The sequence below is a fragment of the Opisthocomus hoazin genome, chromosome 7 (assembly GCF_030867145.1).
Source record: "Opisthocomus hoazin isolate bOpiHoa1 chromosome 7, bOpiHoa1.hap1, whole genome shotgun sequence".
NCBI lineage: Eukaryota > Metazoa > Chordata > Aves > Opisthocomiformes > Opisthocomidae > Opisthocomus > Opisthocomus hoazin.
In genome coordinates this window covers 16,061,863-16,074,621 of record NC_134420.1, presented here as the reverse complement: position 1 = coordinate 16,074,621, position 12,759 = coordinate 16,061,863, and the positions used below count along the sequence as shown (strand labels likewise).

The window sequence follows — 12,759 nt, the reverse complement described above, 5'->3', positions numbered from 1 at the left end:
CGGAGCAGGGCAAGGTTCGCCTGGGGGGGGGGGGGGGGGTTCTTTTTAATTACTGCTGATTTGGGGAGGGGGTTGCGCAGCACCGGGGGGTGGGGGATACGACACCAGAGCATCCCCCCGGCGCACGGCGGGGACCGGGCGCGGCGGGGGCGGCCGCCGGTGACACTTTCACTTTCGGAAGGGTCACGTGGTTTCCAGGAAACCGGCGGCGGGCGGGGGATAAAAGGGGCGGGCGGGAGGCGGCGGGGACCCGGCGCACCATGGCAGCGCTGCAGGGCGAGGGGTAAGCGGCATCTCCCCCCCACCCCCACCCGCCCGCCCCCCGCGGCCGCGGCCCCGGCCCCGCCGGTGACGGCCCCGCGCCCGCAGGGAGCCCCCGAAGCTGCGGTTCGGGCCGTGGCTGGTGAACGCCGTCAGCAGCGGGAGCTACCGGGGGCTGCGCTGGACCGACCCGAGCCGGCGCGCCTTCCGCGTCCCCTGGAAGCACAACGCCAGGAAGGATGTCACCAGCAGCGACGTGGAGATCTTCAAGGTGGGCGGGGTGGGGTTGACCAGCTGCGACCTCAAGGTCTTTAAGGTGGGGGTGGCGTTGGGGGGGGGGGGGGGGGTCACCAGCAGCAACTTTGAGATCTTCATGATGGATGGGATGTGGGAATTGGAGAAGGAGGGGAGACCAGGCGTCCCTCCAACCTCCGTGCTCGTGGAGCCGGGGTCCCCGTGACCACCGGCACCCCCGCCCCCCCCCCCCCCAGGCCTGGGCAATGGCAAGCGGGCGCTACGAGGCTTGCCCCGAGGACCCAGCCAAGTGGAAGACCAACTTCCGCTGCGCCCTGATGAGCACCCGCATGTTCGTGCTGCTGGAGGACCGCTCCAAGTGTGGTGACGACCCGCACAAGGTCTTTGCCATCGCCTCAGGTGAGCCTGGCCCCGTGGCGGGGTGGGGGGTGGGTGCGGCGGGCGATCTCGGGGCACCCTGCTCAGGCCGCTCTCCTTCCAGCTGCCCACTGGCACGGCGAGGAGGGAAGTTTCAGCAGCCCTGACCCCGCGGTGCACCAGCAGCCACAGGTAGTGGGGTGGGGGCCCCACTGCTGCCGCTCAGGCATTGCAGCCCCCAAAAATGCCAAAACGCGAGGCAAGGGGAGGCTGGGTGCCCCCCCATCCACAGCGGTCAGACCCCTTCCCGCTTCCCTTCACAGCTGGAGCTTGCCCCCCCGGATGTGGCCCCAGCCATTGCACCCCCAGGTAGGCACTGGTCCCCCAGTTTTCTGGGGGAGGCACCACAGTAGGCTCAGCTGGGGCTGGTTTTGGGGCTGTGAGACCTCCCACATGCTGTGCCCCCCCCCCAGGCAGCACCGACCCCACACAGCCCCCCACGCTGGAGGACCTGGAGGTGCTGCAGTGGGTGCTGCAGCAGTGCAACATCTCCCCCTGCAACCTTGGCCCCCCGACCCCATCCTGGGCACCTCCAGGTGAGACCGGCCCCACTTGTGGGGTGCAGGATGGGTGACACCGTGGGTGGGGGACCCCAGCCCCTTCCCACCGGTGATTTCCTTGCAGGGGACACCCTGCTCCAGCCTCACCCAGACCCCAGCCAAAACAACTGCCCCCCACCGCCTGCGTTTCAGCAATGGGCGCCTGTGGCAGAGCAGCCCACCTTGGGTGCCTACAGCCCGCCGGACCCCATGCTGCTGGAGGAGCGAGGTGGGTGCTGGGGGGCAGGAGCCAGCCCTGGGCGTGGGAATGCTGTAACAGGGTGGGAAGCGGCTGGGGTGCTGCCATGTGCACCCCCATGCCAAAGCGACACCCCCGCTTCCCCCCCGATGCTGCCTGTCCCCTGCCACAGGGGCCACAGCACTGCTGTGCCACTTGCCGGAGGTCACTGTCCCCGTGCCCTCCCCAGGGGAGGTGATGCTCTTTGCCCCTGCCACCAGCCCTGTGCCGCTGCTGCCTGAAGATAACACAGGTGAGGGTTATTAATAGCTATACATAATTATTGTAAAAATCATAAATATTACATCTGATTGTTAATGGCTATTAATGCTCGTGGCGGGGCATTTTGGGGAGGGGGGAGCATTTTGATTTGGGGGGATGCGGCTGCTGACCACTGCCCCATGCAGATGGCATCATCCCCATCCTGGACATCAGCATCTACTACCGGGGGAAGCTCTTCTACCAGGAGGAGGTGCGGGGCAGCCAGTGCCTGCTGGCGTACCAGCCCTCCGACCCGGCCGTGGCCCTGCGCCCCGGGCGCCTGGTGCGCTTCCCCAGCCCCGCCAAGCTGGCTGACGGCAAGCAGCGGCGTTTCACCGAGGAGCTGCTGGGCAGCGTGGGGCTGCAGCTGGAGCAACGCGCCTGCAAGCTCTTTGCCACCCGCCTGAAGAAGTGCAAGGTCTTCTGGGCCCTGTCCCAGCAGCTCGAGGGCAGTGGGGACCCCCCGCCTAACCTGCTCTGCCGGGACCAGGAAACCCCCATCTTTGACTTCAATCAGTTTTGCATAGGTAGGCAGGGGTGCCTTCCCCTCCCCCCCCCCCCCCCCCGCTTTTGGGGGTTGTGGGAGCCAGCTCCAGGATGTCACCAACATCCGGAGCTTCCCAGCCCCCTCTGCGTCCCCCAGGCCCACATCAAAACTAAGCCCTGTTTCCCCTCGCAGAGCTGAGGGACTTCCGCAACGGCCAAAGGCAGCGGTCCCCTGACTTCACTATCTACCTCTGCTTCGGGCAGTCCTTCTCCAAGGCCAAGCCCAAGGAGTCCAAGCTCATCCTGGTCAAGGTGCAGGGGCCAAAACCCACATCTGCCCCACCACTGCCCAGGCAGGGGGAGTCTCGGGGGGGGCCAGGGGAGATGGGGCTCTGGGTGCCCGAGGAGGGGGACCTTGGTGTCCAGGGGAGGTGGGGGACCCTCAGTGTCCACAGACATGGGACTCTGGATGCCCAAGGAGGGAGACCCTCAGGGTCTGGGGCATATGGGGATCTGGGTACCCAAGAAGGGGATACCTTGGGGGCTGGGAGAGATGGGGTAACTGAGTGACAGGGGAGCAGGACCCTTGGAGACCAGGGGAGAAGGGGTGGCTGGGTGCCCAAGGAGTGGAACCCTTGGGGGCTCGGGGACAGAGTGGAGCTAGGTGCCCAGGGAGGCGAACCCTTGGGGAGCAGGGGAAATATGAGGGGGCAGGTGCCGGGGGAGGGACCCTTGGGGGCCTGGAGTCCATGGAGGGCCACCCAAGACATGGGGCAGGGGGCCCTTGGGGGCTGGGCAGGAGGGGGTGGGAGGAGGTACCGGGTCCCCTGCACACCACCTTCCCCCGCTCCAGGGGGCTGGGGCCGCGCAGCCGCCTCAGGCAGCTGCCCCCCTAACCCTGACGGTTTGCTGCCGCAGCTGGTGCCCAAGTTCTGCGAGTACTGGTATGAGCAGGTGCTGCGGGAGGGAGCCTCCTCCCTGGACAGCGGCACCGTCAGCCTGCAGCTCTCTGACTCCTTCAGCCTCTTTGAGCTCATCGAGCACTGCACCATGCAAATGGACTGACCCCCCACCCACCCCGCCGCCCCCCGGGACAGGCACCAGTTGGCGGGGGACCACTGGGCATCACCAGCAAACCAGCATCCTGCCCAGGAACGCCATGGCGGGATGCCTATGGTGGGGACCTTTCTTCCTCTGCTTCCCCACCCCAAGGACAGCTTCACTGGCCCATCCTGGAGCTGACACGTTGCTTTTCCCTTCTGTCAGCTGCTAATGTCTGTTTTGGTGGAATGTGGTCATTTAAAGATTTATTTTCTTAAGTTTTCTAAGTTTAAATATATATGAACAGAAAGGTTCTTCCTGCTTGATGATCTTGCCTGGACATCTGCCCATCAGTCTCAGTCCTTCATCTCCTCCAAGTGTGGGGGGGCCATGGCCAGCCTTGTGCCAGCAAAGCCCCTGCTGGCAGCGGGCTCGTAGCAGAGGACTTGTCAGCACCTTCTCCCCTCTTAGGTTTGTGTAAATGGGGTGACTTCCTACGCGCGAAGGGATGCATTTATTGGTGCACTTACTTCCATGCATTAAGGCTGCAAACATGACTTGCAAGCAAAGCGCGCCAAGGACAGCTTTGCTTTGGCTGAGCAGAAATCTTTCTTCAGTGAGCTCCTCCCCGCTGGCCTGGACTTACTCACTTGAGATGTTCTGGAAAAATAAGGCAGTAACTACAACACGAAGCTCCCAGAACTCAGCTCTGAGGTGCAGAGGTGGTGGTACCTCAGGGAGGAGTGTGGCCCAAAGATGGGGGGTCTCCCCTCCCCGGGCTGCATCCCCTCCTTTCAGGAGGAAGGGGAGAGGATGTGCTTGGCCCTCAGCGTTGGACCCTGGGCAAGGGGAAGTGGCAGTCTCCTTACCTGCTGGTTGACGTGGATGCTGCTGGGCCCAAAGGTGGTGGTCCCATAGCTCGTCACGTAGTAGTGAGCAGAGGGCTGCGCTGGGGGCTCCTCCAGCTGCCTGGGCACTGTGGGGATGGGGGGGACACCATCAGCACCCCAGCTCCATGAAACCCTCAGCCCTCCTCACCCCGAGCACTGTTGCGGCACAAAGCCAGGCCCACTGGGCTTACCTTTAGGCAGGAGCAGTTCTGTGCCAAAGCAGTGCCCGCACGTCCCACAGGTTTTAACGTCTTCCTTTGTCCTGTGGAGGAAAAAGCCCAGAGGAGAAGAAGAAGCAGGCACTGACCTCAGTGTTTCCCACAGAAGCTGACAGCAAGGCAATGGAAGAGTCCGTCTTTGCACCTGACCTGAGGTCCTGCTGTTGGTGGGACAGCTGCTGCCTTCCCAGCTGCCTGAGCACCTTCAGCTCTTCAGGAAATGGGGCACATGTGGGACCTGGCCAGGGTGCACATTATGTACCTGAGCCCCAGAGTCTCAACTTCTGCACCTTTATTTCCATGCTTGAATTTCCCACACAAGTAAGTGCTAACACCAGGTGGGACACTGGCTGCTATGGTCAGGAGAAGGGCAATGTAGTGCCCAGTGAGTTTCACAGCTAATTATTTCACACAGCATTTAGAAGCTGACCAGCCCCACCACCACTGCAGCAGCAGCGCCCCCGGCTCCAGCCCTCAGCTTGGCAGGGCGCAGCGCATACGTACATGGCGTTTGTGCCCTCCGTGTCTGGCCAGATGAGCTCCGCGGGACAGCTGGCTGTTCGGCAGGGGGTCTTCACGCACATGTGCAGCCCTGGCCACTCCGCAGCGAGCTTCTGGACGATGAACACAACTGCCATGAAGAAGTCCCAGGCAAACTGGAAACCTTCCAGACAAAAGGAGAACGTCTTGCTTACTCACAGCCACCCAATCTGGGCGACAGCCCAGGAGATGCTGTGGTGATGCATGCATTGCTTCCAGCCTGCCAGACCACAGCCAGAATGGTTGGACCAGCTCTATTTCTCAAGTCAGCCAAGGCCCGTCAGCCCTCAAAGGGAATTTAAAGATATGTTGGAAGAGCTCCCTGACACAAATGGCCATTTTGCTTATCACTTGGAGACCCAGCCTGAGACTGTACTCTGCTAGGACCTTATGGGGAGGGATGACCCATTTGCTCCATGAGAAGCCTGAAAACTTGACTTTCCACTTTCATGTGACAGCTTGAGAGGAATCCTGATCAGGCTGCATGGAGAAAAGGGAAATCTTTAATTGAACTGCTGGTGGACCCTGGCCAGACTAGGACATGTGGCAGAGGCTTCTGGGATGCTCTGCTCAGAGGGGTGGAGGTGGCAGGGGGGAGCTAAGCTCCGTGTGGTTGGGAGTCATGAAATAAGCATCAGCGATCCATACCTGCCCTTCCTGCCGGCTTTCTGGACCGGAGCTCCAGGTAGCTGTAGGCCCTCTGGTTGTTCTCTTTGATCAGCAGAGGTTTGCCATTGCATATGAGCAGGCAGGTCTCCTTGGCCACCCAGTGTGTGGCGTAGAAAGAGCAAGCTTTCACCAGGAACCTGTGAGGAGATTGCCCATGGCTTTTACCACCCTTCTCCCCGCTTATCTCTAACACTGGGAGAAAGCGTGGCACCAGGTGGACTTGAAAAATATGAACCCATTTTTCAGCAGAAGCAGAGGCAGACACCAAATGAGGACCCTGCCCTACTGAAATCTAAAGCAGCAGGAGCAGCGTCTTAAGACAAGAGCTGCTTCCGGAGCTGGCCATCAGATAAAACTCTGGACACAAGTCGAGAACCCCACAAGGACAGGAGACCTACCAGAAACTGGAATAGTCCTAGCGCCTGCAGAAACTGGACCATCCTTAGGTGGGACGGGGAGACCTCTGACCGCCTGGGTGGGTACAGACTAGCCAAAACCCACCCTTGATGAAAGGTGAACTGGAAGGAGCATGGTCCTTGCTCACATCCAGGCAGTGAACATCAAAATGGTTCATCCAGGGCTCCACACATCTGTGGCAGAGCTGAGAAGCTGCCCTGGTCTCCTGAGTCCTAGCCTCATGCCTCAGCTGATAACGTCTCAACAGCCAAGGGCTTGCTAACAGTCATAGTGGCGCTGTGCTGAGCAAATCCTGAACCACTCAACCCCACCAAGGGCTGGAAACCACTGCTTACCTCTGGAAGAAACCCTCAGGTATTTCAGGTGAGAAGTAGGCACGGATGTGGAGGTCCTTGGGGTGATCTCCTCCCCACACCTCAGAGACCTCTTCGGTCTGGTTCAGATACGTTGGGAACAAGTACCAGCACTCGCCTTGGCCCCGTGTTGTCTCCCACAGCTCCCCGGGCACAAACTCACTGGCCTGTGGGTTGAGTGCTTCGGTATGCCTCACCTCCAGGCAGAGCTCAAAGTGCTCCAGGAGGCTGAAGAGCTTCCCTTTCCCTCTGTGTGGCCTGCGTCCCATAAGTTCCTCAAAGATGTCCTGCATCCCTTCTGAACAGAGCTGGTGCTTCACCAAAGCACGCACAGCCTGGTGGCACAGCATTGCCTTTGACTTGAAGGTCCACACCCAGTTGGACCTGTCTCTGATGGTGGCATGTTCCCCAATCAGCGTGTCCACAGAGATGCTCTCGAGCTGTTGGACTAGGCGGTACCTCACAAGGAGCTAGGTGGGAAGAGAAGAAGAGAAGAGGTGGCAATGACGGGAGCCCAGGAAAGCTGCAGAGCTTGGGCCCTGCAGAGGACAGTCCTGATCCCCACACTCACCTTGAACATAGTTATTAGGAAAGTAGGCTGGAGAAAAACTGTGCTTTCCAGGTGCTTGATTTCCTCGTACCACACAACAAGCCCAATGCGGTGGAGGTACCGCAAGATGTCCTGGAGAAGTTCTCTGCTCAGGTTGGCCAGGTGCTCGCACTGGGAGAGTTTGCTGAGCAGGTACTGGAGGTCCATCATGCCTTGAGGGAGATGTGGGAGCTCAGCAAGCATCCCTCAGACACCAGCATTCCAAGGCAGATGCTTTAGAGAGCCAACAAACACCAGCAGCACCCAACATTACCCATGCTGTCACTGGGGAAGCAGGTGGGACTAGTGCGACGCTTGGTGGCTGTGGCCCTAAATGCTTTTGCCCATCCTCAGAGGTCCCACTGCCACTCTGCAGCTCATATGGTCTTGCCTTGCCTCAGCGGTGCCAACAGCCTGCCAGAACCTCAACAGAGCATCTGAAAAATGAGGCTCATACTGTTTTTTTGTTTCATTTTTTGAGAGAGCACGTTTGTTTCCAGCCAGAAAACCTCAGCTTGCCAGTCATTTAGTCATGCAGTGAGACAGGCAACAAAACGTGGCTTATATCTCCACAAAAGACGGGCATTTGTTCCTCATCCTCTAATCCTACATTGGCCAGGGGAGCCAGAGGTGACACTGGGTGCTGGTGGTGTTCATACCTGCTTCAGGTACGTAAGTGAGGAGCCGAGGCTACCTGCTAAGTCACAGAAGACACAGAGAAGGGGCTAGGGAGGGGTAGGGGACATTAAATAAACTTAGCAGATGTAAGTTTGGAAACACACAGAAGGATTAAAGCTGTGGAGCTCCTTCCTGCAAGAGTTTTCAATTGCTTATACAGGGCAAAGGGGAAAAAGAACAATGTTGCTGGAAAGAAACCAACCAGACAATGTGGCCAGGTGAGGGTGTGCCTCCAGCCACAGGTTGGTAGATGTCGGCAGAGCCTCCTGGTAAAGACATGCTTGGCCTTTTCCTATGCTTTTCCATAGGCACCTGCCTTGGGGGCAGGTGCTCGTAAGGACAGAGCAGGGTAGTAGCAATTAATGCTCCAGCAATAACACTGCAAGGTCTTCAGCAGCAAACCCACCACCACACAAGCAGGGCCAGAAGGTGCAGCAAGCACCAGAGAGCCCGTCCCAGCCACAAGACAGCTGGTCCTCCCAGGAAGGCGCGGCAGGGGTGATGGACCACTCACCATGGTCTGCCATCTCCTCGCTCTGTGCGGTATCTACGATGGCAGCTTCCACCTGCCTGTAGATGGGCGGCAGCACTCGAACAACCTCAGGGAAGAGCTCCTCGTTCTTCACATGCTCCAGAATAGTGGCCTCGAGCTTTTTGATATCACAGTGATCCGTGCAGTTGACAGCAACTAAGTTTAAGATCTGGAACAGAGAAAGCATACGCCTGCCAAAAGCACATCCAGAGGAGTCTTTTAGCCTGCAAGGTAGACGAGGGACCTAATGCCAAGGAGATCACCAAGGATGGGACACATCACTGGCTCAGCTTCAGAGGGCAATTCCTTTACACCCTGGCTTTGCAGCAGTTCCTGGAAAATCACCTGGGGATGGTAAATGCCCCCTCACAATCCTCCCCAGGCACTTGCCACAAGCCATAAGAGGAGATCCCCATCACCGAGCAGGGACAAGGACCCAGCAGGTCACAGCCAGGAGTTACTACATCCATCCCAGCCCCAGGAAGTGGCTGTAGTAGCAGCCTGATGCATTAGCACCAGGTCACCATCACCAGTAGCACGCTGGGCTGCCAGAGACAACAGGGTGACCACAGACAGCAAGGAACCACGATAATTTCAGCCCTACAGTTAACGTGCGGCTCTCCATCTCCTTCAGCCTCTCCCACTGGTCCACATAAAACTCAGGCTCCTGACTGTGCTCCAGGTTGTCGATGAAGTGAGCGAGGTTGCTTTTTCTCTCTGCCAGCATGGCCGCGATCTTGGCCATGATGTCATGCCTCTTCACCTCCACCTCCTCCTCCCGGCAGCAGTCCACATGGGTTCCCACAGGAAGCACCACCGAGTTTGGGACTCGCATGGACAGATTGTTGATCCAGAAACCAACAAGCTCCTTGAAAGTCTTATCTTTAGTTTCATACCTGGGGAGGGAGAGAAAGAAAATCTGAAATTCACATCTAACCCAGATCTCCAGCCAACTTCCACCAGCACAGGCCTGACCAAGCACCCTGTGCTGTACTAGGGGCTTACTGGAGAAGAACTCGGACATCCTAAGCTGTCATGGGCCATATCCAATCTCATCCTTAAGTTTCCCATCCTTAAACTAAGCCAGTAAAAGCTATGGGGTGTAGCAGAGTCTGTCCTTGCTGGGGATGGGAGCATCCCTCTGTACCACGAAGCCCAAGCCCGATGCTCCCTCCATGCTCAGGGAGCACCACAAAATACAGGAGGGCTCGTAGAGGTATTGCCGAGGCAGAAGGCAAAGCTGTTTAGACATGGACCAATTGTCAAACAAGGAGTTAATCCTCTTCTAACCCCTCAAAACAGCGGACTTCGGTAAGGTGATGACAGATCTAGTGGCTTAATTAAGAGTCATCTGCAAAAAGGGGGAGAGGGAGAGCTAGCTGCTCCAGCGGTGAGAAGATCAGGCATCGAGGTCTAGTGGAAATGGTGTGAACTCATGCAGGGCAAAGTTTCCCCAGCCCCTTTTTCTTCTCCCACTCTGCATTGAATCCAAACCAGCTCAGCACTTACATGTGGAGATTGATGACAAGGATGACTAGCGCCTGTGGGGTGATGAACACGTGGTGCGTCATGTAGTACTCCAGCTGGCCGGCAAAGTCCCAGAAGAGAAATGTGAAGTCCTCAATCCGGAACTCGCTGATCTCTATCCCAACAGTTCTCTCTTCCTTGGGCACCAGTTTGGTTTGCCCTTGCTTCAGACTTTTGCAGATGGTGGACTTCCCTGCCAGTGAGGACCCCAGGAACATGGTCTTGACCCTCTTTTCCTCCTGCCTCAAACCGCACTGAAGCTGGTTGAAGTAATTCCGGATCTGCTGGATGCCACCAGCGCACACTTCACTGGGTGGCTCCCGGAGCGGGTTCCCATTGGCCTTGAACATTTTCAGGGATTGCCCCTGGAAGAGTTCCTTCGGGAGCTGGCGAAGGGCATTATTCTGCACATGAAGCTCCTGTAAGTGTGCCAGCTGCAGGACAACCTGGGGGAAGGTCCGGAATAGGTTGTTGGAGATGTTGAGATACTGGAGGCTGCCTCGACAAGCTTCCAGGTCCCTGGGGAGGGCACTGAGACGGTTGTTGTTCAGCCGCAAGTGTTTAAGCCTGGGGAGGTGGGAGAAAGTCCCCTCTGGGATGACCCGGATTTGGTTCTGATTCAGCTCAAGCTTCTCTAAACAGACCAGGCTCTGGATTTCATTGGGAAAGTCCACAATCTCATTCTTGGACAGTATCAGCTTCTTCAGGTTGCAAAGCTTAGAAATGCCCGTAATGCTCCTGAGCTTGTTCCTGTCAAGGTCAAGGCTTTCCAGCATGGGGTTGCTCAGGACTGCTGGAGGCAGCACGCGAAGCCTCTGGGTAGAGAGAGTCACTTCATGCAAACCATCCTCCTGCTCTTGACCTGGATGCATGGGCAGGGAAGGTGGTTAAGAGAGACTTTCGCCCTTTAGGTTGCAGACCATTTTTTCCCTTGAGCTCTGCATGACTTTGGGATTGTTGCAGCCAGCAAGCAAAAGCAGAGGCAAAACACAGGTGCTGGTAGAACAGCACGACCACAGCTGCTGCTCGAGCAGCTCCTGTGTCCTTTCAAAAGAGGAACCAAAGCTGAGGCACAAGGATCTTGCCTGGGCTTGAAGACACAGAAAGAAACGGTGCCCACCAGATGCTGACCTGTAGCTCAAGCATCACATTAACGGCTTTGCTCTCATGAAAGCACTGTGAGAGCTCCAGCTGCAGGTGTATCTACCCCAAAACCACCAGGTTTCTAATCCCAGTAGCGGGCTGGCAGGGCAGAGCCAACACCAGCAGGAGAGCTGCTCTCCAGCTAACTCACCCGGTCCGCTCCTGACCACAGCCAGGGAGATGCACCAAGGCCAGGGCTAGTGAGTTCAGACACTTCCTCTCTCACATCCTCCCCCTGCTCCAGATGCACGCTGCAATTCCCTGCAGAGATGCTCCCAGCTCCGGGAGCCTGGGGGAATAACGCAGGGACAGTGGGGTCCTGCACAGGACAGGGCGCACAAGAAGGGACTTGGTGATGGCCGACAACATCCCCAAAGGGAAGGTGTTTAGAGCGGTGAGGTTTGCAGGCAAGAAGAGTGCCAGGGGAATGTGGGATGGGGATCACATGACACTAGAACAAAACATGGCCAGATTTGCTCTCCTCTCCCTCGTTTCACTTCCTCACCAGCCAACACTGAGCACAGCCTCCCCTTGCGCAAGGCACCCTGCTCGGGACCAACGCATCGCCAGTTCTCAGCATCACCTCCCAGCAGGAAAGCAAGCTTTCACCCTCTCCCAAACACCAGGTCTCTCCTCCAGCACTGTCAGAGAGACAAGCCAAAGGGCTCCCACCACCACTCCGAACCAGAGCAGCAGCGAGCCAGGGCAGCTACTCACAGGCTCCGGGCTGGGCCATGGCCCTGCAGCGCGGCACCAGCGGGATCCTCCGGTCACTCAGCCTCCCCCTTTCGTTTCCTCTTGCCGTTTCACTCCCCGCCTCCCCGAGCTCTGCCCAGGAACCCCACCCTCTTCTTCCATCCATCCCCAGGCCAGCTCCCAACAACCCCAGCACCTCTGGCCAGATACCAGGGTCCCGACAGCAGCTCTAGAGGTCACCTACAAGACAGATGGTGGCAGAGGAGGTCCTGCATCAACTTCTTGCAGCAGCGCCCCTGCCTTTTCTAAAGGAGCTTTTGGCATTGCCACTGTTGCAGAGGAGGGAACGGATACTAACAGGAGGTTATGCTGCTACCAAACTACTGTGTGTGTTGAACAAATAAGATTTCTTCCCTTAAACAGGTGGCACCATCTGATCAGAGAGGGTCAACTAGAAAGAAAAAAAAAATGGAAGTAGTATACACAATATACTAGAAAAGCTGTTTCCTAGAACATGGCAGAAGAGGCATTTTTAGGTATGTTTCTCATTGCCTCTCCCAAGGGGTAGCTTACAATTTGACAGATTTATTTTTAATGGTAGACAGAATGAAAGAACCAGTATTCTTGTTTATGTAACTTCAGGGGAAAGCACGTGCAGAATGTGTAATTTTCAGCTTCATTGCCTCTGGGCAATGGGAGGTGCAGAGGTAACTAAAATTTATCAGTCCTCACAGTACATGCACTCCTAATGTATCTGGCAACAGGCTATCATCTTTAGCGCTAATTCAAGACTAACACCAACCAAGAATTTAAATCAGCAAATCAGTCTGAGGAATAAAACAGACTGACACTGTCTTCCCGGTCAACTGTGTAGTTGCCTCTATTATCTGGTCAAGCTTTGTTTTTCGTACTACCTACCCCTTTTCACTCATGCAGGCACGTTATTCCAGAATTGTTCCTCCAGTATATCCGAAGGTGTCAAATTTCAAGCCTGTGTATTCACAATTAG

General features: G+C 57.2%; 2 protein-coding genes across 4 annotated transcripts; one reads left to right on the top strand and one right to left on the bottom strand.

The window, feature by feature from the left end:
- Positions 1–237: 237 nt before the first annotated feature.
- On the top strand, positions 238–3,808 carry IRF7 (interferon regulatory factor 7). 2 transcript variants are annotated; one of them, XM_075426241.1, is made up of 11 exons: positions 238–283; positions 370–532; positions 753–915; positions 998–1,065; positions 1,197–1,242; positions 1,347–1,469; positions 1,558–1,701; positions 1,901–1,963; positions 2,118–2,498; positions 2,651–2,769; positions 3,376–3,808. In XM_075426241.1, the coding sequence occupies exons 1-11, from the start codon at positions 261–263 to the stop codon at positions 3,520–3,522; spliced, it is 1,440 nt and encodes a 479-aa protein (XP_075282356.1). In that variant the 5' UTR covers positions 238–260; the 3' UTR covers positions 3,523–3,808. The 2 variants fall into 2 exon arrangements, with proteins under 2 accessions (XP_075282356.1, XP_075282355.1); XM_075426240.1 differs by having other exon boundaries at positions 1,844–1,963.
- Positions 3,757–11,828, bottom strand: LOC104335349 (malignant fibrous histiocytoma-amplified sequence 1 homolog). 2 transcript variants are annotated; one of them, XM_009941079.2, is made up of 11 exons: positions 11,772–11,828; positions 9,894–10,773; positions 8,989–9,280; positions 8,367–8,553; positions 7,157–7,347; positions 6,568–7,055; positions 5,795–5,952; positions 5,111–5,270; positions 4,580–4,650; positions 4,368–4,474; positions 3,757–4,158 (listed from the first exon to the last, which is right to left on the bottom strand). In XM_009941079.2, exons 1-11 carry the CDS (start codon positions 11,788–11,790, stop codon positions 4,141–4,143), a joined length of 2,571 nt encoding a protein of 856 aa, XP_009939381.2. In that variant the 5' UTR covers positions 11,791–11,828; the 3' UTR covers positions 3,757–4,140. The 2 variants fall into 2 exon arrangements, with proteins under 2 accessions (XP_009939381.2, XP_075282354.1); XM_075426239.1 differs by lacking the exon at positions 3,757–4,158 and having other exon boundaries at positions 4,293–4,474.
- Between the last annotated feature and the right edge of the window lie 931 nt (positions 11,829–12,759).

Coding starts and splice junctions, on each gene's coding strand:
- IRF7 (XM_075426240.1), top strand. CDS start 261: ATGGCAGCGCTGCAGGGCGAGGG. Junction 1,470..1,557: donor CCCATCCTGGGCACCTCCAG/GTGAGACCGGCC, acceptor ATTTCCTTGCAG/GGGACACCCTGCTCCAGCCT. Junction 2,499..2,650: donor CTTCAATCAGTTTTGCATAG/GTAGGCAGGGGT, acceptor TTCCCCTCGCAG/AGCTGAGGGACTTCCGCAAC.
- LOC104335349 (XM_075426239.1), bottom strand. Junction 7,056..7,156: donor TCCTAATAACTATGTTCAAG/GTGAGTGTGGGG, acceptor CTTCCCACCTAG/CTCCTTGTGAGGTACCGCCT. Junction 4,651..5,110: donor ACGGAGGGCACAAACGCCAT/GTACGTATGCGC, acceptor TTTCCTCCACAG/GACAAAGGAAGACGTTAAAA.